A 26,379-nucleotide genomic window follows, 5' to 3' on the forward strand; every position below is an offset into this window, starting at 1 on the left:
TTCAACCTAACTTGTTAGTCAGACAATACCGCGGTTCAACCTAACTTGTTAGTCAGACAATACCGCGGTTCAACCTAACTTGTTAGTCAGACAATACCGCGGTTCAACCTAACTTGTTAGTCAGACAATACCGCGGTTCAACCTAAGTTGTTAGTCAGACAATACCGCGGTTCAACCTAAGTTGTTAGTCAGACAATACCGCGGTTCAACCTAACTTGTTAGTCAGGCAATAACACGGTTCAACCTAACTTGTTTCTGTCCAGTCACTTTCATTGCATTGTACTGTGTGTGGATGAGCTCATATGACACCTGTCTGTTTAACTACTATATGTTGTCATCCTATCCCTGCTGTATTTCTCTCCTGTGTCTTTTCTCCATTCCACTGCATTCCTCCTCCATCACAACGTGTCATTCCGCTAACTCACAGATCAGCGGGAAGGTAGGTTCCACTTCACTTCTAACTCCTGTACCCCTGACCCCAACTCTCAAAGGCACCCTCAGGTCAATGTTACACCTCCGCCCGAAAACACGGAAACACACCCCGACCTCAAATCCTTATCCAGCTTCTGCTATGTTGTTCAGCTTCTCCCTGCAGCCCTCTCTATTATAAACCTATTGTCAGGTTGCTTGTATACATCCCTAGCCTGAGTTGTGCCAGTTGTTCTTTCTCAATACCCTGTCCTGTCTACCTGTCCTGTCTACCTGTCCTGTCTACCTGTCCTGTCAACCTGTCATTGTCTAACCCTGTCTTCCTCTCACGCCTGTCCCTTGACTTGCACCCACCTGGTCTTGTTCAGCCTGTCCCTTGACTTGCACCCACCTGGTCTTGTTCAGCCTGTCCCTTGACTTGCACCCACCTGGTCTTGTTCAGCCTGTCCCTTGACTTCCACCCACCTGGTCTTGTTCAGCCTGTCCCTTGACTTCCACCCACCTGGTCTTGTTCAGCCTGTCCCTTGACTTCCACCCACCTGGTCTTGTTCAGCCTGTCCCTTGACTTCCACCCACCTGGTCTTGTTCAGCCTGTCCCTTGACTTCCACCCACCTGGTCTTGTTCAGCCTGTGTAATTCATTGCTACTGTTCAGTATGTAGCACATGGTTCACTGTGTGTGCTTTACCACAAATCCTCCCATTGCGCTCTCTCTCTCTCTCTCTCTCTCTCTCTCTCTCTCTCTCTCTCTCTTCACACCCAGTCAATGTCATATTCACTACTAGATAGCTGCTACAGGTATTCATTTACTACCTTTAACCTCCACTCTCTGTCCTCCCCTCTCTATCCTCCCCTCTCTATCCTCCCCTCTCTATCCTCCCATCCTCCCCTCTCTGTCCTCCCCTCTCTATCCTCCCCTCTCTATCCTCCCATCCCCCCTCTCTATCCTCCCCTCCTCCCCTCTCTGTCCTCCCCTCTCTATCCTCCCATCCTCCCCTCTCTATCCTCCCCTCTCTATCCTCCCCTCTCTATCCTCCCCTCCTCCCCTCTCTGTCCTCCCCTCTCTATCCTCCCATCCTCCCCTCTCTATCCTCCCCTCTCTATCCTCCCCTCTCTATCCTCCCCTCCTCCACTCTCTATCCTCCCCTCTCTATCCTCTCTGTCCTCCCCTCTCTATCCTCCCCTCTCTATCCTCCCATCCTCCCCCCTCTGTCCTCCCCTCTCTATCCTCCCCTCTCTATCCTCCCCTCTCTATCCTCCCCTCTCTGTCCTCCCCTCTCTATCCTCCCCTCTCTATCCTCCCATCCCCCCTCTCTATCCTCCCCTCTCTATTCTCCCCTCTCTATCCTCCCATCCTCCACTCTCTGTCCTCCCCTCTCTATCCTCCCATCCTCCACTCTCTGTCCTCCCCTCTCTATCCTCCCCTCTCTATCCTCCCATCCCCCCTCTCTATCCTCCCCTCTCTATCCTCCCCTCTCTATCCTCCCATCCCCCCTCTCTATCCTCCCCTCTCTATTCTCCCCTCTCTATCCTCCCATCCTCCACTCTCTGTCCTCCCCTCTCTATCCTCCCCTCTCTATCCTCCCATCCTCCACTCTCTGTCCTCCCCTCTCTATCCTCCCCTCTCTATCCTCCCATCCCCCCTCTCTATCCTCCCCTCTCTATCCTCCCCTCTCTATCCTCCCATCCCCCCTCTCTATCCTCCCCTCTCTATTCTCCCCTCTCTATCCTCCGATCCTCCCCTCTCTGTCCTCCCCTCTCTATCCTCCCCTCTCTATCCTCCCCTCTCTGTCCTCCCCTCTCTATCCTCCCCTCTCTATCCTCCCATCCCCCCTCTCTATCCTCCCCTCTCTATCCTCCTATCCTCCCCTCTCTGTCCTCCCCTCTCTATCCTCCCCTCTCTGTCCTCCCCTCTCTATCCTCCCCTCTCTATCCTCCCATCCTCCCCTCTCTGTCCTCCCCTCTCTATCCTCCCCTCTCTGTCCTCCCCTCTCTATCCTCCCCTCTCTGTCCTCCCCTCTCTATCCTCCCCTCTCTGTCCTCCCCTCTCTATCCTCCCCTCTCTATCCTCCCCTCTCTGTCCTCCCCTCTCTATCCTCCCCTCTCTGTCCTCCCCTCCTCCCCTCTCTATCCTCCCCTCTCTGTCCTCCCCTCTCTATCCTCCCCTCTCTATCCTCCCCTCTCTATCCTCCCCTCTCTATCCTCCCCTCTCTGTCCTCCCCTCTCTATCCTCCCCTCTCTGTCCTCCCCTCTCTATCCTCCCCTCTCTGTCCTCCCCTCTCTATCCTCCCCTCTCTGTCCTCCCCTCTCTATCCTCCCCTCTCTGTCCTCCCCTCCTCCCCTCTCTATCCTCCCCTCTCTGTCCTCCCCTCTCTATCCTCCCCTCTCTATCCTCCCCTCTCTATCCTCCCCTCTCTATCCTCCCCTCTCTGTCCTCCCCTCTCTATCCTCCCCTCTCTGTCCTCCCCTCTCTATCCTCCCCTCTCTGTCCTCCCCTCTCTATCCTCCCCTCTCTGTCCTCCCCTCTCTATCCTCCCCTCTCTGTCCTCCCCTCCTCCCCTCTCTATCCTCCCCTCTCTGTCCTCCCCTCTCTATCCTGCTGAGTTAGTTAGGGTATTCAGGTGGTGTTAGGCACCATAGGTTCTGTCCGGTATTGAGACAGTCAGCCGGTAACACGGCTACCTGCCGCTGAGGTACATGGGTATCAGGCAGGACAAAGCGGATCACAAGGGATCATGTGTGTTTCAGACACACTGTACTACGGGGCCCAGCCAGACATCACTGCCCCCCCCCCCCATTCTATCCATCCTTCCTTCTCCTCTCTCCATCGCTCTCTGTCTCATTCTCATCCTGTCTTTATAGGACCTGGTAGATAGTCTTATAGAGATTAGAATAGATGGGATGTGTCTCAAATGGTACCTCATAGGGCTCTGGTCAAAAGTAGTGCACTATGTAGGGAATAGGGTGCCATTTGAGACCCTATATCTACAGTCTCAGTCAGCCCTAGAGGACAAACAAGACCCTATATCTACAGCCTCAATCAGCCCTAGAGGACAAACAAGACCCTATATCTACAGTCTCAATCAGCCCTAGAGGACAAACAAGACCCTATATCTACAGTCTCAATCAGCCCTAGAGGACAAACAAGACCCTATATCTAGTCTCAATCAGCCCTAGAGGACAAACAAGACCCTATATCTATAGTCTCAATCAGCCCTAGAGGACAAACAAGACCCTATATCTATAGTCTCAATCAGCCCTAGAGGACAAACAAGACCCTATATCTACAGTCTCAATCAGCCCTCGAGGACAAACAAGACCCTATATCTACAGTCTCAATCAGCCCTAGAGGACAAACAAGACCCTATATCTATAGTCTCAATCAGCCCTAGAGGACAAACAAGACCCTATATCTATAGTCTCAATCAGCCCTAGAGGACAAACAAGACCCTATATCTACATTCTCAATCAGCCCTAGAGGACAAACAAGACCCTATATCTACAGTCTCAATCAGCCCTCGAGGACAAACAAGACCCTATATCTACAGCCTCAATCAGCCCTAGAGGACAAACAAGACCCTATATCTACAGTCTCAATCAGCCCTAGAGGACAAACAAGACCCTATATCTACAGCCTCAATCAGCCCTAGAGGACAAACAAGACCCTATATCTACAGCCTCAATCAGCCCTAGAGGACAAACAAGACCCTATATCTACAGCCTCAATCAGCCCTAGAGGACAAACAAGACCCTATATCTACAGCCTCAATCAGCCCTAGAGGACAAACAAGACCCTATATCTACAGCCTCAATCAGCCCTAGAGGACAAACAAGACCCTATATCTACAGTCTCAATCAGCCCTCGAGGACAAACAAGACCCTATATCTACAGCCTCAATCAGCCCTAGAGGACAAACAAGACCCTATATCTATAGTCTCAATCAGCCCTAGAGGACAAACAAGACCCTATATCTACAGCCTCAATCAGCCCTAGAGGACAGCCATTCAGATTGAAGACCCTGGGGATTTATGTGTTAACCAGGGGAGAACGACTGCCCCGTCTCATTGAAGCTCTGAAGTTCAAGGCCGACCGGGGTACTGCAGGCTGTTTTATTCAGAACGCAGGATCACGATTATACTCAATGGGAAAATGGCAATCCTCATGGTCAATTTTCGTGTAAATAAAAAATAAAAAAGTTTTCGAAGACAATCATGGAACCAATCATTGCTTCTATTATACCAGATGTAAGTGCTGATTATTTTAAAATCGAACACAGAAGAAGGAATATAATTGAGTTGCTAATGGCGGCCCACAGTGCCTCAGTCGGCCTTCATCTTGAGTTACTTAAAGAGATGGGGGGGGGGGCAGTTGTTTTACCCTGGTCGTATTACCCTGGTTGTATTCCCCTGGTCGTATTCCCCTGGTCGTATTACCCTGGTCGTATTACCCTGGTCGTATTACCCTGGTTGTATTCCCCTGGTCGCAGCCTTCACGTCCACAAATGCACCATTGAGACTTTACATAAGAATGAATAAAGTGACGTCATCGACGGATTTGTCCATTTCTATATACAGTTTCTGGTTCTTAAAGGGATCCTGTTATAGAGGAAACAGACGGCCCTTTATACCAGTTAGACATCACATGGACCTCATGTTAAACACACAGCCCTGTCTACCACATCACATGGACCCAATGTTCAACAGAGACTGGGGTACAAGGCCCTATATAGGGCTGGGCGATATATCAAATTCATTTGATTAATTTGAATGTATGTTTTTGCACGATATTCCAAATGCCTGTATCGCAGAATTAAGTTTATTTTTTGTTGTTTATGTCCGTTTATTCTCATGTTGTCTTCTTAGTCTCGTTTCCTTCTCTCCTTGTGCAAAGCTGTCATCAAGGCAAAGGGTGGCTACTTCGAAGAATATAAATATATTTTGATTTGTTTAACACTTTTTTTGGTTACTACATGATTCCATATGTGTTAATACACAGTTTTGATGTCTTCACTATTATTCTACAATGTAGAAAATAGTAAAAAAAAAAAAAAACCTTGAATGAGTAGGTTTGTCCAAACTTTTGACTGGTAACTGTATTATCGTGAATCGCCCATAGATTTAAAAAAATTGAGATATGAGTTTTAGGCCGTATCGCCCAGCCTTAGCCCTTTAGCTGTAGTTTCAATCAGTTCTTTGTCAGACATTCAGTGATTGTGGTTTATATAGGCATCTCAAAAGGGACTAAAAATAGACCTGCTCAATCAGCTCCTTGTCAGACATTGAGAATACATATCCAAGGCCTTGGTTTTTACTTGTATCTCAGCCGTGACTCACTCAAATGATAAGAAACAGGAATATATTGGTCTTTGAATGGAATAGGAATTTAACAGATACCATTTATCAGCTCATAAGAATATTTGAATGTTTTGTTTAGTTTTCAGGAGCATTGCTATTTTAACAGTTCGCATTGCCTCAACAGATTTAGGCTTGCCTCTCAAATGGCTCTACATAGTGCACTACTTCTGACTAGAGCCCTGACTAGAGCCCTGACTAGAGCCCTGACCAGAGCCCTGACCAGAGCCCTGACCAGAGCCCTGACCAGAGCCCTGACCAGAGCCCTGACCAGAGCCCTGACCAGAGCCCTGACCAGAGCCCTGACTAGAGCCCTGACTAGAGCCCTGACTAGAGCCCTGACCAGAGCCCTGACCAGAGCCCTGACCAGAGCCCTGACTAGAGCCCTGACTAGAGCCCTGACTAGAGCCCTGACTAGAGCCCTGACTAGAGCCCTGACCAGAGCCCTGACCAGAGCCCTGACCAGAGCCCTGACCAGAGCCCTGACTAGAGCCCTGACTAGAGCCCTGACCAGAGCCCTGACCAGAGCCCTGATCATAACATTGGTTGAAGTAGTGCACTATAGAGGGCATTCAGAAAGTATTCAGATCCCTTGACTTTTTCCACATGTTGTTACGTTACAGCCTTATTCTAAAATGTGTTAAATTGTAATAATGACATAATGACAAAGCAAAAACAGGTTTTTAGACATTTTTGCAAATGTATAAAAATAAAAAACTGCAATATTACATTTACATAAATATTCAGACCCTTTACTCAGTACTTTGTTGAAGCACCCTTGGCAGCGATTACAGCCTCGATTCTTCTTGGGTATGACGCTACATGCTTGGAACACCTGTATTGGGGAGTTAATCCCATTCTTCTCTGCAGATCCTCTCAAGCTCTGTCAGGTTGGATGGGCAGCATCGCTCAAGGACATTCAAACACTTGTCCCGAAGTCACTCCTGCGTTGTCTTGGCTGTGTGCTTAGAGTCGTTGTCCTGTTGGAATGTGAACCTTCACCCCAGTCTGAGGTCCTGAGCACTCTGGAGCAGGTTTTCATCAAGGATATCTCTGTACTTTTCTCCGTTCAGCTTTATCTCGATCCTGACTAGTCTCCCAGTCCCTGCCGCTGAAAAACATCCCCACAGCATGATTCTGCCACCACCGTGCTTCACCGTAGGGATGGTATTGGCCAGGTGATGAGCTGTGCCAAGACGTGACACTTGGCTTTCAAGCCAAAGAGTTCAATCTTGGTTTCATCAGACCAGAGAATCTTGTTTCTCATGATCTGAGAGTTCTTTAGGTGCCTTTTGACAAACTCCAAGTGGGCTGTCATGTGCCTTTTACTGAGGAGTGGCTTCCGCCTGGCCACTCTACCATAAAAGTCTGATTGGTGGAGTGCTGCAGAGATGGTTGTCGTTATGGAAGGTTCTCCCATCTCAACAGAGGAACTCTGGAGCTCTCTGAGTGACCATCGGGTTCTTGGTCACCTCCCTGACTAAGGCCTTTCTCTCCCGATTGCTCAGTTTGGCTGGGCGGTCAGCTCTAGGAAGAGTCTTGGTGGTTCCAAGCTTCTTCCATTTAAGAATGATGGAGGCCACTGTGTTCTAGGGAACCTTCAATGCTGCAGACATTTTTTGGTATCCTTCCCCAGATCTGTGCCTTGACACAATCCTGTCTCGGAGCTCTACGGACAATTCCTTCGACCTCATGGCTTGGTTTTTGCTCTGACATGCACTGTCAACTGTGGGACCTTACATAGACAGGTGTGTGCCTTTCCAAATCATGTTCAATCAATTGAATTTACCACAGGTGGACTCCAATCAAGTTGTAGAAACATCTCAAGGAGGATCAATGAAAACAGGATGCACCTGAGCTCAATTTTGAGTCTCATTGCAAAGGGTCTGAATATTTATGTAAATAAGGTATTTAAGTTATTATTTTTAATACATTTGCAAAAATGTGTAAAAACCTGTTTTTGCTTTGTCATTATGGGATATTGTGTGTAGATTGATGAGGACAAAAGTTAATTTAATCAATTTTAGAATAAGGCTGTAACCTAAGAAATTGTGGGAAGAATGAAGGGGTCTGACTACTTTCCGAATGCACTGTATAGGGAACAGGGTGCCATTTGGGAGGTATCTATGATCAGCCCTCAGCATGGTACACTAGCCCACAGTTATTGTCTCTCTGACAGAATCCCCATGTTACCCTGCAGATAGACTTTACAGCTGTCAGCCAGCTTGTTCTGATATTGATTGAAGAAGCCGGTTTCTGCTGTGTTTCCTCACACACATTGTCAGGACTGGTGAGTTTATAGCTCTCTTACAGCTCGCTAGTAGGCAGGGAGACGGGGATGGAGGAAGATGAGGAGACATGGCAGTGGTTGCATCCAGACTTACATACAGACCACTTAGTATTAATATACAGACCAGTTAGTATTAATGTACAGACCAGTTAGTATTAATATACAGACCAGTTAGTATTAATATACAGACCAGTTAGTATTAATATACATACCAGTTAGTATTAATACACAGACCAGTTAGTATTAACATACATACCAGTTAGTATTAATATACAGACCAGTTAGTATTAATATACAGGCCAGGTAGTATTAATATACAGACCAGTTAGTATTAATATACAGACCAGTTAGTATTAATATACAGACCAGTTAGTATTAATACACAGACCAGTTAGTATTAACATACATACCAGTTAGTATTAATATACAGACCAGTTAGTATTAATATACAGGCCAGGTAGTATTAATATACAGACCAGTTAGTATTAATATACAGACCAGTTAGTATTAATATACAGACCAGTTAGTATTAATATACAGGCCAGTTAGTATTAATACACAGACCAGTTAGTATTAATATACAGACCAGTTAGTATTAATATACAAACCAGTTAGTATTAATATATAGACCAGTTAGTATTAATATACAGACCAGTTAGTATTAATATACAGACCAGTTAGTATTAACATACAGACCAGTTAGTATTAATATACAGACCAGTTAGTATTAATATACAGACCAGTTAGTATTAACATACAGACCAGTTAGTATTAACATACAGACCAGTTAGTATTAACATACAGACCAGTTAGTATTAATATACAGACCAGTTAGTATTAATATACAGGCCAGTTAGTATTAATATACAGACCAGTTAGTATTAATATACAGACCAGTTAGTATTAATATACAGACCAGTTAGTATTAATATACAGGCCAGTTAGTATTAATACACAGACCAGTTAGTATTAATATACAGGCCAGTTAGTATTAATATACAGACCAGTTAGTATTAATATACAGACCAGTTAGTATTAATATACAGACCAGTTAGTATTAATATACAGACCAGTTAGTATTAACATACATACCAGTTAGTTTTAATATACAGACCAGTTAGTATTAATATACAAACCAGTTAGTATTAATATACAGACCAGTTAGTATTAATATACAGACCAGTTAGTATTAACATACAGACCAGTTAGTATTAATATACAGACCAGTTAGTATTAACATACAGACCAGTTAGTATTAACATACAGACCAGTTAGTATTAATATACTAACTGGTCTGTATATTAACATACAGACCAGTTAGTATTAATATACAGACCAGGTAGTATTAATATACAGACCAGTTAGTAGCCATTTTAGAAAAAGCGGAGAAGAAGAGAAAAAAAAGAAATGTCACGTTTGAAAATCCATTTTGGTGGAAAAGAAAAGCAATTACCGAGCAGGGTACTATTCTCCTGGGGAGACACGGAGACACACGGGGTGTGTGTGTGTGTGTGTGTGTGTGTGTGTGTGTGTGTGTGTGTGTGTGTGTGTGTGTGTGTGTGTGTGTGTGTGTGTGTGTGTGTGTGTGTGTGTGTGTGTGTGTGTGTGTTTATATATAGACAGTAAAGCACATTAGGAGAAAAAAGCAGTTTAAATTCAGCCGTAACTGGTATAGTCTAGTAGTCAGGGTAGTTATTAGTTATACATTATAACTGGTATAGTCTAGTAGTCAGGGTAGTCATTAGTTATACATTATAACTACTGGTATAGTCTAGTAGTCAGGGTAGTTATTAGTTATACATTATAACTGGTATAGTCTAGTAGTCAGGGTAGTTATTAGTTATACATTATAACTACTGGTATAGTCTAGTAGTCAGGGTAGTTATTAGTTATACATTATAACTGGTATAGTCTAGTAGTCAGGGTAGTTATTAGTTATACATTATAACTACTGGTATAGTCTAGTAGTCAGGGTAGTCATTAGTTATACATTATAACTGGTATAGTCTAGTAGTCAGGGTAGTTATTAGTTATACATTATAACTGGTATAGTCTAGTAGTCAGGGTAGTTATTAGTTATACATTATAACTGGTATAGTCTAGTAGTCAGGGTAGTCATTAGTTATACATTATAACTACTGGTATAGTCTCGTAGTCAGGGTAGTTATTAGTTATACATTATAACTACTGGTATAGTCTAGTAGTCAGGGTAGTCATTAGTTATACATTATAACTGGTATAGTCTAGTAGTCAGGGTAGTTATTAGTTATACATTATAACTACTGGTATAGTCTAGTAGTCAGGGTAGTTATTAGTTATACATTATAACTACTGGTATAGTCTAGTAGTCAGGGGAGTTATTAGTTATACATTATAACTACTGGTATAGTCTAGTAGTCAGGGTAGTCATTAGTTATACATTATAACTACTGGTATAGTCTAGTAGTCAGGGTAGTCATTAGTTATACATTATAACTACTGGTATAGTCTAGTAGTCAGGGTAGTTATTCGTTATACATTATAAATACTGGTATAGTCTAGTAGTCAGGGTAGTCATTTGTTATACATTATAACTGGTATAGTCTAGTAGTCAGGGTAGTTATTAGTTATACATTATAACTACTGGTATAGTCTAGTAGTCAGGGTAGTCATTAGTTATACATTATAACTGGTATAGTCTAGTAGTCAGGGTAGTCATTAGTTATACATTATAACTGGTATAGTCTAGTAGTCAAGGTAGTTATTAGTTATACATTATAACTACTGGTATAGTCTAGTAGTCAGGGTAGTTATTAGTTATACATTATAACTACTGGTATAGTCTAGTAGTCAGGGTAGTCATTAGTTATACATTATAACTACTGGTATAGTCTAGTAGTCAGGGTAGTTATTAGTTATACATTATAACTGGTATAGTCTAGTAGTCAGGGTAGTTATTAGTTATACATTATAACTACTGGTATAGTCTAGTAGTCAGGGTAGTTATTAGTTATACATTATAACTGGTATAGTCTAGTAGTCAGGGTAGTTATTAGTTATACATTATAACTACTGGTATAGTCTAGTAGTCAGGGTAGTCATTAGTTATACATTATAACTGGTATAGTCTAGTAGTCAGGGTAGTTATTAGTTATACATTATAACTACTGGTATAGTCTAGTAGTCAGGGTAGTCATTAGTTATACATTATAACTGGTATAGTCTAGTAGTCAGGGTAGTTATTAGTTATACATTATAACTGGTATAGTCTAGTAGTCAGGGTAGTTATTAGTTATACATTATAACTGGTATAGTCTAGTAGTCAGGGTAGTCATTAGTTATACATTATAACTACTGGTATAGTCTCGTAGTCAGGGTAGTTATTAGTTATACATTATAACTACTGGTATAGTCTAGTAGTCAGGGTAGTCATTAGTTATACATTATAACTACTGCTATAGTCTAGTAGTCAGGGTAGTTATTAGTTATACATTATAACTACTGGTATAGTCTAGTAGTCAGGGTAGTTATTAGTTATACATTATAACTACTGCTATAGTCTAGTAGTCAGGGTAGTCATTAGTTATACATTATAACTACTGGTATAGTCTAGTAGTCAGGGTAGTTATTAGTTATACATTATAACTACTGCTATAGTCTAGTAGTCAGGGTAGTCATTAGTTATACATTATAACTACTGGTATAGTCTAGTAGTCAGGGTAGTTATTAGTTATACATTATAACTACTGGTATAGTCTAGTAGTCAGGGTAGTTATTAGTTATACATTATAACTACTGGTATAGTCTAGTAGTCAGGGGAGTTATTAGTTATACATTATAACTACTGGTATAGTCTAGTAGTCAGGGTAGTCATTAGTTATACATTATAACTACTGGTATAGTCTAGTAGTCAGGGTAGTCATTAGTTATACATTATAACTACTGGTATAGTCTAGTAGTCAGGGTAGTTATTCGTTATACATTATAAATACTGGTATAGTCTAGTAGTCAGGGTAGTCATTTGTTATACATTATAACTGGTATAGTCTAGTAGTCAGGGTAGTTATTAGTTATACATTATAACTACTGGTATAGTCTAGTAGTCAGGGTAGTCATTAGTTATACATTATAACTGGTATAGTCTAGTAGTCAGGGTAGTCATTAGTTATACATTATAACTGGTATAGTCTAGTAGTCAAGGTAGTTATTAGTTATACATTATAACTACTGGTATAGTCTAGTAGTCAGGGTAGTTATTAGTTATACATTATAACTACTGGTATAGTCTAGTAGTCAGGGTAGTCATTAGTTATACATTATAACTGGTATAGTCTAGTATTCAGGGTAGTTATTAGTTATACATTATAACTACTGGTATAGTCTAGTAGTCAGGGTAGTCATTAGTTATACATTATAACTGGTATAGTCTAGTAGTCAGGGTAGTCATTAGTTATACATTATAACTGGTATAGTCTAGTAGTCAGGGTAGTCATTAGTTATACATTATAACTACTGGTATAGTCTAGTAGTCAGGGTAGTTATTCGTTATACATTATAAATACTGGTATAGTCTAGTAGTCAGGGTAGTTATTAGTTATACATTATAACTGGTATAGTCTAGTAGTCAGGGTAGTCATTAGTTATACATTATAACTACTGGTATAGTCTAGTAGTCAGGGTAGTTATTAGTTATACATTATAACTGGTATAGTCTAGTAGTCAGGGTAGTTATTAGTTATACATTATAACTACTGGTATAGTCTAGTAGTCAGGGTAGTTATAAGTTATACATTATAACTGGTATAGTCTAGTAGTCAGGGAAGTTATTAGTTATACATTATAACTACTGGTATAGTCTAGTAGTCAGGGTAGTCATTAGTTATACATTATAACTGGTATAGTCTAGTAGTCAGGGTAGTTATTAGTTATACATTATAACTGGTATAGTCTAGTAGTCAGGGTAGTTATTAGTTATACATTATAACTGGTATAGTCTAGTAGTCAGGGTAGTCATTAGTTATACATTATAACTACTGGTATAGTCTCGTAGTCAGGGTAGTTATTAGTTATACATTATAACTACTGGTATTGTCTAGTAGTCAGGGTAGTCATTAGTTATACATTATAACTGGTATAGTCTAGTAGTCAGGGTAGTTATTAGTTATACATTATAACTACTGGTATAGTCTAGTAGTCAGGGTAGTTATTAGTTATACATTATAACTACTGCTATAGTCTAGTAGTCAGGGTAGTCATTAGTTATACATTATAACTACTGGTATAGTCTAGTAGTCAGGGTAGTTATTAGTTATTAGTTATACATTATAACTACTGCTATAGTCTAGTAGTCAGGGTAGTCATTAGTTATACATTATAACTACTGGTATAGTCTAGTAGTAAGGGTAGTTATTAGTTATACATTATAACTACTGGTATAGTCTAGTAGTCAGGGTAGTCATTAGTTATACATTATAACTGGTATAGTCTAGTAGTCAAGGTAGTTATTAGTTATACATTATAACTACTGGTATAGTCTAGTAGTCAGGGTAGTTATTAGTTATACATTATAACTACTGGTATAGTCTAGTAGTCAGGGTAGTCATTAATTATACATTATAACTACTGGTATAGTCTAGTAGTCAGGGTAGTCATTAGTTATACATTATAACTGGTATAGTCTAGTAGTCAGGGTAGTCATTAGTTATACATTATAACTACTGGTATAGTCTAGTAGTCAGGGTAGTTATTCGTTATACATTATAAATACTGGTATAGTCTAGTAGTCAGGGTAGTCATTTGTTATACATTATAACTGGTATAGTCTAGTAGTCAGGGTAGTTATTAGTTATACATTATTTCTACTGGTATAGTCTAGTAGTCAGGGTAGTCATTAGTTATACATTATAACTGGTATAGTCTAGTAGTCAGGGTAGTTATTAGTTATACATTATTTCTACTGGTATAGTCTAGTAGTCAGGGTAGTCATTAGTTATACATTATAACTGGTATAGTCTAGTAGTCAGGGTAGTCATTAGTTATACATTATAACTGGTATAGTCTAGTAGTCAGGGTAGTCATTAGTTATACATTATAACTACTGGTATAGTCTAGTAGTCAGGGTAGTTATTCATTATACATTATAAATACTGGTATAGTCTAGTAGTCAGGGTAGTCATTAGTTATACATTATAACTGGTATTGTCTAGTAGTCAGGGTAGTCATTAGTTATACATTATAACTGGTATAGTCTAGTAGTCAAGGTAGTTATTAGTTATACATTATAACTACTGGTATAGTCTAGTAGTCAAGTAGTCATTAGTTATACATTATAACTGGTATAGTCTAGTAGTCAGGGTAGTCATTAGTTTTACATTATAACTACTGGTATAGTCTAGTAGTCAGGGTAGTCATTAGTTATACATTATAACTACTGGTATAGTCTAGTAGTCAGGGTAGTTATTAGTTATACATTATAACTACTGGTATAGTCTAGTAGTCAGGGTAATCATTAGTTATACATTATAAATGGTATAGTCTAGTAGTCAGGGTAGTCATTAGTTATACATTATAACTACTGGTATAGTCTAGTAGTCAGGGTAGTCATTAGTTATACATTATAACTACTGGTATAGTCTAGAAGTCAGGGTAGTTATTCATTATACATTATAAATACTGGTATAGTCTAGTAGTCAGGGTAGTCATTTGTTATACATTATAACTGGTATAGTCTAGTAGTCAGGGTAGTTATTAGTTATACATTATAACTACTGGTATAGTCTAGTAGTCAGGGTAGTCATTAGTTATACATTATAACTGGTATAGTCTAGTAGTCAGGGTAGTCATTAGTTATACATTATAACTGGTATAGTCTAGTAGTCAAGGTAGTTATTTATTATACATTATAACTACTGGTATAGTCTAGTAGTCAGGGTAGTCATTAGTTATACATTATAACTGGTATAGTCTAGTAGTCAGGGTTGTCATTAGTTATACATTATAACTACTGGTATAGTCTAGTAGTCAGGGTAGTCATTAGTTATACATTATAACTACTGGTATAGTCTAGTAGTCAGGGTAGTTATTAGTTATACATTATAACTACTGGTATAGTCTAGTAGTCAGGGTAGTTATTAGTTATACATTATAACTGGTATAGTCTAGTAGTCAGGGTAGTTATTAGTTATACATTATAACTGGTATAGTCTAGTAGTCAGGGTAGTCATTAGTTATACATTATAACTGGTATAGTCTAGTAGTCAGGGTAGTTATTAGTTATACATTATAACTACTGGTATAGTCTAGTAGTCAGGGTAGTTATTAGTTATACATTATAACTACTGGTATAGTCTAGTAGTCAGGGTAGTTATTAGTTATACATTATAACTACTGGTATAGTCTAGTAGTCAGGGTAGTCATTAGTTATACATTATAACTACTGGTATAGTCTAGTAGTCAGGGTAGTCATTAGTTATACATTATAACTACTGGTATAGTCTAGTAGTCAGGGTAGTTATTCGTTATACATTATAAATACTGGTATAGTCTAGTAGTCAGGGTAGTCATTTGTTATACATTATAACTGGTATAGTCTAGTAGTCAGGGTAGTCATTAGTTATACATTATAACTGGTATAGTCTAGTAGTCAAGGTAGTTATTAGTTATACATTATAACTACTGGTATAGTCTAGTAGTCAGGGTAGTTATTAGTTATACATTATAACTACTGGTATAGTCTAGTAGTCAGGGTAGTCATTAGTTATACATTATAACTACTGGTATAGTCTAGTAGTCAGGGTAGTCATTAGTTATACATTATAACTGGTATAGTCTAGTAGTCAGGGTAGTCATTAGTTATACATTATAACTACTGGTATAGTCTAGTAGTCAGGGTAGTTATTCGTTATACATTATAAATACTGGTATAGTCTAGTAGTCAGGGTAGTCATTTGTTATACATTATAACTGGTATAGTCTAGTAGTCAGGGTAGTTATTAGTTATACATTATAACTACTAGTGTAGTCTAGTAGTCAGGGTAGTCATTAGTTATACATTATAACTGGTATAGTCTAGTAGTCAGGGTAGTCATTAGTTATACATTATAACTGGTATAGTCTAGTAGTCAAGGTAGTTATTTATTATACATTATAACTACTGGTATAGTCTAGTAGTCAGGGTAGTCATTAGTTATACATTATAACTGGTATAGTCTAGTAGTCAGGGTAGTCATTAGTTATACATTATAACTACTGGTATAGTCTAGTAGTCAGGGTAGTCATTAGTTATACATTATAACTACTGGTATAGTCTAGTAGTCAGGGTAGTTATTAGTTATACATTATAACTACTGGTATAGTCTAGTAGTCAGGGTAGTTATTAGTTATACATTATAACTGGTATAGTCTAGTAGTCAGGGTAGTCATTAGTTATACATTATAACTGGTATAGTCTAGTAGTCAGGGTAGTTATTAGTTATACATTATAACTACTGGTATAGTCTAGTAGTCAGGGTAGTTATTAGTTATACATTATAACTACTGGTATAGTCTAGTAGTCAGGGTAGTTATTAGTTATACATTATAACTACTGGTATAGTCTAGTAGTCAGGGTAGTTATTAGTTATACATTATAACTACTGGTATAGTCTAGTAGTCAGGGTAGTCATTAGTTATACATTATAACTACTGGTATAGTCTAGTAGTCAGGGTTGTCATTAGTTATACATTATAACTACTGGTATAGTCTAGTAGTCAGGGTAGTTATTCGTTATACATTATAAATACTGGTATAGTCTAGTAGTCAGGGTAGTCATTTGTTATACATTATAACTGGTATAGTCTAGTAGTCAGGGTAGTTATTAGTTATACATTATAACTACTGGTATAGTCTAGTAGTCAGGGTAGTCATTAGTTATACATTATAACTGGTATAGTCTAGTAGTCAGGGTAGTCATTAGTTATACATTATAACTGGTATAGTCTAGTAGTCAAGGTAGTTATTAGTTATACATTATAACTACTGGTATAGTCTAGTAGTCAGGGTAGTTATTAGTTATACATTATAACTACTGGTATAGTCTAGTAGTCAGGGTAGTCATTAGTTATACATTATAACTACTGGTATAGTCTAGTAGTAAGGTTAGTCATTAGTTATACATTATAACTGGTATAGTCTAGTAGTCAGGGTAGTCATTAGTTATACATTATAACTACTGGTATAGTCTAGTAGTCAGGGTAGTTATTCGTTATACATTATAAATACTGGTATAGTCTAGTAGTCAGGGTAGTCATTTGTTATACATTATAACTGGTATAGTCTAGTAGTCAGGGTAGTTATTAGTTATACATTATAACTACTGGTGTAGTCTAGTAGTCAGGGTAGTCATTAGTTATACATTATAACTGGTATAGTCTAGTAGTCAGGGTAGTCATTAGTTATACATTATAACTGGTATAGTCTAGTAGTCAGGGTAGTCATTAGTTATACATTATAACTGGTATAGTCTAGTAGTCAGGGTAGTCATTAGTTATACATTATAACTACTGGTATAGTCTAGTAGTCAGGGTAGTTATTCATTATACATTATAAATACTGGTATAGTCTAGTAGTCAGGGTAGTCATTTGTTATACATTATAACTGGTATAGTCTAGTAGTCAGGGTAGTTATTAGTTATACATTATAACTACTGGTATAGTCTAGTAGTCAGGGTAGTCATTAGTTATACATTATAACTGGTATAGTCTAGTAGTCAGGGTAGTCATTAGTTATACATTATAACTAGTATAGTCTAGTAGTCAAGGTAGTTATTAGTTATACATTATAACTACTGGTATAGTCTAGTAGTCAGGGTAGTCATTAGTTATACATTATAACTGGTATAGTCTAGTAGTCAGGGTAGTCATTAGTTATACATTATAACTACTGGTATAGTCTAGTAGTCAGGGTAGTCATTAGTTATACATTATAACTACTGGTATAGTCTAGTAGTCAGGGTAGTTATTAGTTATACATTATAACTACTGGTATAGTCTAGTAGTCAGGGTAGTTATTAGTTATACATTATAACTGGTATAGTCTAGTAGTCAGAGTAGATATTAGTTATACATTATAACTACTGGTATAGTCTAGTAGTCAGGGTAGTCATTAGTTATACATTATAACTGGTATAGTCTAGTAGTCCGGGTAGTCATTAGTTATACATTAAAGCTACTGGTATAGTCTAGTAGTCAGGGTAGTCATTAGTTATACAGTATAACTACTGGTATAGTCTAGTAGTCAGGTTAGTTATTAGTTATACATTATAACTACTGGTATAGTCTAGTAGTCAGGGTAGTTATTAGTTATACATTATAACTGGTATAGTCTAGTAGTCAGGGTAGTTATTAGTTATACATTATAACTACTGGTATAGTCTAGTAGTCAGGGTAGTTATTAGTTATACATTATAACTACTGGTATAGTCTAGTAGTCAGGGTAGTTATTAGTTATACATTATAACTGGTATAGTCTAGTAGTTAGGGTAGTTATTAGTTATACATTATAACTACTGGTATAGTCTAGTAGTCAGGGTAGTCATTAGTTATACATTATAACTGGTATAGTCTAGTAGTCATGGTAGTTATTAGTTATACATTATAACTACTGGTATAGTCTAGTAGTCAGGGTAGTTATTAGTTATACATTATAACTGGTATAGTCTAGTAGTTAGGGTAGTTATTAGTTATACATTATAACTACTGGTATAGTCTAGTAGTCATGGTAGTTATTAGTTATACATTATAACTGGTATAGTCTAGTAGTCAGGGTAGTCATTAGTTATACATTATAACTACTGGTATAGTCTAGTAGTCAGGGTAGTCATTAGTTATACATTATAACTGGTATAGTCTAGTAGTCAGGGTAGTCATTAGTTATACATTATAACTGGTATAGTCTAGTAGTCAGGGTAGTTATTAGTTATACATTATAACTGGTATAGTCTAGTAGTCAGGGTAGTTATTAGTTATACATTATAACTGGTATAGTCTAGTAGTCAGGGTAGTCATTAGTTATACATTATAACTACTGGTATAGTCTAGTAGTCACGGTAGTTATTAGTTATACATTATAACTACTGGTATAGTCTAGTAGTCAGGGTAGTTATTAGTTATACATTATAACTTCTGGTATAGTCTAGTAGTCAGGGTAGTTATTAGTTATACATTATAACTACTGCTATAGTCTAGTAGTCAGGGTACTGGTATACATTTAGGATAATCAGATAGTACAGTATACAATATTGATTGTTTATTGTCCATTAGCGTAGGTTATGCAAGGTGAAAGCTGTTCTAGTTTTGTATTATGTCATCTGTAGTCTGTCAGCCCCTAGCAAGACTGTGCTAATGTCACAATATGTCACATCTGCCTGTCTCGCAAACTCAGGCCTGTCAACATTTAGCTGCCAACACTCCTCTCCTCCCTACTTTCAGCTCTTTGTCTCGGCTAAAAGTTACACATACACAATACGTGACAGATAATGAATACCGCTCCCTGCTATTTCTCTTATATAGAAATGTTGACTTGGATAAAGCTCTATTTATACATAAAACAACAGTTCATATGTAAATGGCTCTGTTCTGTTTATTCTCTGGCAGTTAGCTTTTCACTACTTCAGCATTCAAGCTCTCTCTCTGTGTGTGTGTGTGTGTGTGTGTGTGTGTGTGTGTGTGTGTGTGTGTGTGTGTGTGTGTGTGTGTGTGTGTGTGTGTGTGTGTGTGTGTGTGTGTGTGTGTGTGTGTGTGTGTGTGTGTATAGTAGCTTCTATTCCCTAGCGACCACGTCAAAAGGCGCTCTCTGTCTCCATGGGAACATCTTTTTAATGTCAGCTTATCTGCACATCAGAGCCTCACAAAGAGAGAGACGGAGAGAAAGAGAGAGAGAGAGAGAGAGAGAAAGAGAGAGAGAGGGAGAGAAAGAGGGAGAGCGAGAGAGTCAAACATTGCATCTACACAGAGTATCAAATAGTCTCAGAATGATGCAACTCTGTCTCAGCTCTTAGCACCGTCTGACACACTGTCAAAGGGGAACAGATTTAGGTCTAGTCGAGTGTTATTCAAATCAAAGTGGCATATTTAAATACATTCCCCCTTTTTTTATAAGGAGCAAAACAAAAGGTTTCTATGGCAAAGTTTTACGAACAAATGTTGTCTTGAGTGCTGCGTAACTGGGAACAGCTCCAAGTCACTCAACAGAAGATGCTGCTGTTTCTTTATTGGTTAAGCTGCTCACCTTTTGGATCGTGATTGGTTAAGCTGCTCACCTGTTGGATCGTGATTGAGAAGCGATCAGCCTCACACGTTAGATTCATTACACTGACATTTTACATGTTAGTCATTTAGCAGATGCTCTTATCCAGAGAGACAGTTAGTGCATTCAGGTGAGACAAGCTCATCTCATAGTAAGTACATTTCTCCTCTTAGTTATAAGGAAAAGGCTGTGCTAGAAAGAAAAGGTTTATTTGAATTGAAATGTTCAATGTTTTATTACTAGGGGAGGTGGGGGGTAAGACTGAGATGTCTTATTTCAGATTATCTTTATGAAGATACTCTCATCTCTTAACTGCAATTCCTGCTCCTCTTTTCAAGCGTGGTGATGTCACGGTTTATTCCACACAGAACTCTCCCTGACACCCACACTCACCCCCTCTCCTCTCCTCTCCTCTCCTCTCCTCTCCTCTCCGCTCCTCTCCTCTCCTCTCAATACAGAACTCTCCCTGACACCCACACTCACCCCCTCTCCTCTCCTCTCCTCTCAACACATAACTCTCCCTGACACCCACACTCACCCCTTCTCCTCTCCTCTCCTCACCTCTCCTCTCCTCTCCTCTCACCCCTTCTCCTCTCCTCTCCACTCCTCTGGAACCTTGTATCACATCCACCTCTTATGATCCCATCTTAACGTTCTCCTCTCTCCTCAGTACGTCGTGTCCCTCCACGGTTCTCCATCCCACCCACCAACCACGAGGTGATGCCTGGGGGCAGTGTGAACCTGACGTGTGTTGCTGTGGGATCTCCCATGCCCTATGTCAAGTGGATCATGGGAGAAATCGAACTCACCAAGGTATTTACTTTCACTGTTACTGTTTAGCTTTTTATCTGTTTTATTCTGTCTTTATTACTACAGCACCTTGAGTGTCTGTATGAACTTTATTACTACAGCACCTTGAGTGTCTGTATGAACTTTATTACTACAGCACCTTGAGTGTCTGTATGAACTTTATTACTACAGCACCTTGAGTGTCTGTATGAACTTTATTACTACAGCACCTTGAGTGTCTGTATGAACTTTATTACTACAGCACCTTGAGTGTCTGTATGAACTTTATTACTACAGCACCTTGAGTGTCTGTATGAACTTTATTACTACAGCACCTTGAGTGTCTGTATGAACTTTATTACTACAGCACCTTGAGTGTCTGTATGAACTTTATTACTACAGCACCTTGAGTGTCTGTATGAACTTTATTACTACAGCACCTTGAGTGTCTGTATGAACTTTATTACTACAGCACCTTCAGTGTCTGTATGAACTTTATTACTACAGCACCTTCAGTGTCTGTATGAATTGTGTTGAATTAAGTTCCCATTTTGTTATGATTACTTCCCTATTTAAACCCTCTGGTCATCATGATGTTTTGGTGCGTTATTCTGTCAGTGTCCGTGTATAGGTGATGAGGAAAAGGAGTCAATCGCAGGACTCCGAACTGAGTAAAACATAGGTAATTTACTCAAATAAAAATTCAGTATACAAAATCCACGCAGGTAAAACAAGAACTACAAACACAACGAACAATACCAACAGTAAAACAATAACGCACAAAACATCATGATGACCAGAGGGTTTAAATAGGGAAGTAATCATAACCAAATGGGAACCAGGTGTGAACAATCAAGACATAACCAATCGACAAAGAAACATGGATCGGTGGCAGCTAGAAAGCCGGTGACGATGACCGCCGAACGCCGCCCGAACAAGGAGAGGCACCAACTTCGGCGGAAGTCGTGACATTAAAGGAGAGGAAGCATAGAAATATAGCAGATAGAACGGGATTTACCACTTTTTCAGACTTGCTTTCAATGCTAATGCTAAAGATCTGTTACTCGCATTTCTATCTCAAATATGTCAGATCATACACAAAGCTAGTTAATGGACCTTTATGATTCTTCTTGTTTAGGAGGATGAGATGCCCATCGGTCGGAATGTTCTGGAAGTGACCAACGTCAAGGAGTCAGCCAACTACAGCTGCGTGGCCATATCATCACTGGGCCAGATCGAGGCTACCGCTCAGGTCTCTGTCAAAGGTGAGGGGTCAAAGGTCACGCTGTTTGTGTGTGTCTGTGTGTGTGTGTCTTTCACTCTCTTTTGGCTTAAAGGCCATATTTCAGTTAGTCGGGCCGTATTTCAGTTAGTCTGGCCGTATTTCAGTTAGTCGGGCCGTATTTCAGTTTGTCTGGCCGTATTTCAGTTAGTCGGGCCGTATTTCAGTTAGTCGGGCCGTATTTCAATTTGTCTGGCCGTATTTCAGTTAGTCGGGCCGTATTTCAGTTAGTCGGGCCGTATTTCAGTTAGTCTGGCCGTATTTCAGTTAGTCGGGCCGTATTTCAGTTTGTCTGGCCGTATTTCAGTTAGTCGGGCCGTATTTCAGTTAGTCGGGCCGTATTTCAGTTAGTCGGGCCGTATTTCAGTTAGTCGGGCCGTATTTCAATTTGTCTGGCCGTATTTCAGTTTGTCTGGCCGTATTTCAGTTAGTCGGGCCGTATTTCAGTTAGTCGGGCCATATTTCAGTTAGTATTTCAAGCAGTTGATGGTGTGTGTGTGTGTGTGTGTGTGTGTGTGTGTGTGTGTGTGTGTGTGTGTGTGTGTGTGTGTGTGTGTGTGTGTGTGTGTGTGTGTATGCGCGCGTGTGTGTGGTTGTGTGCGCGTGTGTGTGGTTGTGTGTGCGTGTGTGTGGTTGTGTGTGCGTGTGTGTGTGTATGTGCGCGTGTGTGTGTGTGTGTGTGTGTGTGTGCGTGTGTGTGGTTGTGTGTGCGTGTGTGTGTGGTTGTGTGTGTGTGTGTGGTTGTATGTGCGTGTGTGTGGTTGTGTGTGTGGTTGTGTGCGCGTGTGTGTGGTTGTGTGTGCGTGTGTGTGGTTGTGTGTGCGTGTGTGTGTATGTGCGCGTGTGTGTGTGTGTGTGTGTGCGTGTGTGTGGTTGTGTGTGCGTGTGTGTGTGGTTGTGTGTGTGTGTGTGGTTGTATGTGCGTGTGTGTGGTTGTGTGTGTGTGTGTGTGTGTGTGTGTGTGTGTGTGTGTGTGTGTGTGTGTGTGTGTGTGTGTGTGTGTGTGTGTGTGTGTTAGAATCAAAACAACATGCTGGCTAGGTCAGTGGAGGACACAGTGTCTGAGTCCCAAATGTAAATCCTATTCCCTTTGTGCCCTGATAGTAGTGCACTAATATAGAGAATTATGATGCCATTTTGGTACCCAGGCTGTAAGGATCTCACGATGAGTAATCTGCTCTGGAACGGACTGTGTGTTATCACGTACACGACAAGCTGTGATGACAAAGGTTGTATCCCAAATCGCACCATAATCCCAACATAGTGTTCTACTTTTGATCAGAGATGGTATAGGCCCAGGGTAAAAAGTAGTGTCCAATTTGGGACGGAACCACTGCGTTCTCTTACGTACCTACAAGCTGTGATGACTGGGAAGTCTGGTTGATGACAAACCCAAGCAGTGTGACTCATTATGGCAGATTGTTATGGAGTTTGAGCCGATCAAACAGCTTCCCAGCTGTCTTAAGTTTCCACCACAACGTTAATGTTGCTTCAACATGTTTGATGCACCTGCGATCTGATTAACTGGCTATCAGGGCTATCTGGGTTGACACACACACACACACACACACACACACACACACACACACACACACACACACACCGACGCGCACGCCATCAACTGCCTGCAGTACCGCCTCACCAAATAAAAGTAGTTGTAAACATCATTGGAAATGTTTGACTCACTTTTAGATTTGGTAGGGGATAAACTTAGCTTACCACATGAAGTTATGCACACACACACACACACACACACACACACACACACACACACACACACACACACACACACACACACACACACACACACACACACACACACAGAGGCGTCATTACAGTCCCTGGTTCGAATCCAGGCTGTATCACATCCGGCCGTGATTGGGAGTCCCATAGGGCGGCGCACAATTTGGTCCAGTGTCGTCCGGGTTAGGCCGGGGTAGGCCGTCACTGTAAATTAGAATTTATTCTTAACTGACTTGCCTAGTTAAATAAAGGTTCAATTAAAATATAGATTTTTTTTTATAAAAACACAAACACACACTGTTGATTGTGAGGTATTTCATTCAAAGACTCAATCATGGACACACTTACTGACAGTTGTAGCTGCTTTGTGTGATGTATTGATGTTTCTACCTTCTTGACCTTTGTGCTGTTGTCTATGCCCAATAATGTTTGGACCATGTTTTGTGCTGCTGCCATGTTGTGTTGCTACCATGTTGTTGTCATGTTGTGTTGCTACCATACTGTGTTATGTGTTGCTGCCTTGCTATGTTGTTGTCTTAGGTCTCTCTTTATGTAGTGTTGTGTTGTCTCTCTTGTTGTGATGTGTGTTTTGTCCTATATTTATATTGTATTTATTTATTTAATCCCACGACCCCGGTCCCCGCAGGAGGCCTTTTGGTACTCCGTCATTGTAAATAAGAATTTGTTCTTAACTGACTTGCCCAGTTAAATAAAAGTTCAATAAAAAGGGAAGGACCCACAGTAGTTGTGTATTGGTGCTGGTGGAAAGTATAAGGCTTTCTGAGTTCTGCAATATTCTGGGAGTGTCTGTGTGTCTGCTAGGAACATATGTCTGGACTGGACCGTGGGTGTATCAGGGTTTCCGTTAGCCGGTAATAGCCGGCTAAATATTTTATTTTTTTAGAATATTTTATTTGTATGTAGCCCAGTTCTACTGGTTGGAGGAATGTGGGATCTATCATCCTAGAGTCTATTAGGGCTAATTCTATCTGGACTAGCAGACCAATAGAATAGGTAACCTTTTCTACTATTGGGGATAGTAAATTCACACAGGCTCATAGGCAGCGAATCCATAAGGCTAGGGGAAGCTAAGCTTTCTCTAAGGAAATGTAATTCAATTGCCCAAATGATATAGCCTAATTAGCCTACTCCTGTCTATACAGAAATAACTAAAATCGTTCAACATAGGCTACTAAAGCATCATTTGTGCCTCAGGGGATCATTAGCCCCCGCCCTGCCCAAAAGAAAGTTGTGGGTTGTTTTAAATCACGTTGACTACAGTTAGAAGGAAAGGCAGCCCCCCCCAGCATTGACTACAGTTGGAAGGAAAGGCAGCCCCCCCCAGCGTTGACTACAGTTGGAAGGAAAGGCAGCCCCCCAGCATTGACTACAGTTGGAAGGAAAGGCAGCCCCCAGCGTTGACTACAGTTGGAAGGAAAGGCAGCCCCCCAGCGTTGACTACAGTTGGAAGGAAAGGCAGCCCCCCCCAGCGTTGACTACAGTTGGAAGGAAAGGCAGCCCCCAGCGTTGACTACAGTTGGAAGGAAAGGCAGCCCCCCCAGCGTTGACTACAGTTGGAAGGAAAGGCAGCCCCCAGCGTTGACTACAGTTGGAAGGAAAGGCAGCCCCCCCAGCGTTGACTACAGTTGGAAGGAAAGGCAGCCCCCCAGCGTTGACTACAGTTGGAAGGAAAGGCAGCCCCCCAGCGTTGACTACAGTTGGAAGGAAAGGCAGCCCCCCCACCCAGCATTGACTACAGTTGGAAGGAAAGGCAGCCCCCAGCGTTGACTACAGTTGGAAGGAAAGGCAGCCCCCCCAGCATTTACTACAGTTGGAAGGAAAGGCAGCCCCCCAGCGTTGACTACAGTTGGAAGGAAAGGCAGCCCCCCAGCGTTGACTACAGTTGGAAGGAAAGGCAGCCCCCCACCCAGCATTGACTACAGTTGGAAGGAAAGGCAGCCCCCCCCCAGCGTTGACTACAGTTGGAAGGAAAGGCAGCCCCCCACCCAGCATTGACTACAGTTGGAAGGAAAGGCAGCCCCCCCAGCGTTGACTACAGTTGGAAGGAAAGGCAGCCCCCCAGCGTTGACTACAGTTGGAAGGAAAGGCAGCCCCCCAGCATTGACTACAGTTAGAACGAAAGGCAGCCCCCCAGCGTTGACTACAGTTGGAAGGAAAGGCAGCCCCCCAGCGTTGACTACAGTTGGAAGGAAAGGCAGCCCCCAGCGTTGA

At 40.5% G+C, this 26,379-nt stretch overlaps 1 protein-coding gene across 15 annotated transcripts in view; it reads left to right on the forward strand.

The window, feature by feature from the left end:
* Window positions 1-26,379, forward strand: part of LOC106569653 (receptor-type tyrosine-protein phosphatase F) — a 469,500-nt gene that overhangs the window by 289,018 nt on the left and 154,103 nt on the right. For all 15 annotated transcript variants that reach the window (XM_045694461.1, XM_045694460.1, XM_045694463.1 and 12 more), the window contains 2 exons: window positions 21,004-21,146; window positions 22,261-22,387. In XM_045694461.1, the coding sequence (XP_045550417.1) occupies window positions 21,004-21,146; window positions 22,261-22,387 (270 nt within the window). The remainder of the gene's footprint in view (window positions 1-21,003; window positions 21,147-22,260; window positions 22,388-26,379) is intronic.

The sequence above is a fragment of the Salmo salar genome, chromosome ssa14 (genome assembly GCF_905237065.1).
Source record: "Salmo salar chromosome ssa14, Ssal_v3.1, whole genome shotgun sequence".
Lineage (NCBI taxonomy): Eukaryota > Metazoa > Chordata > Actinopteri > Salmoniformes > Salmonidae > Salmo > Salmo salar.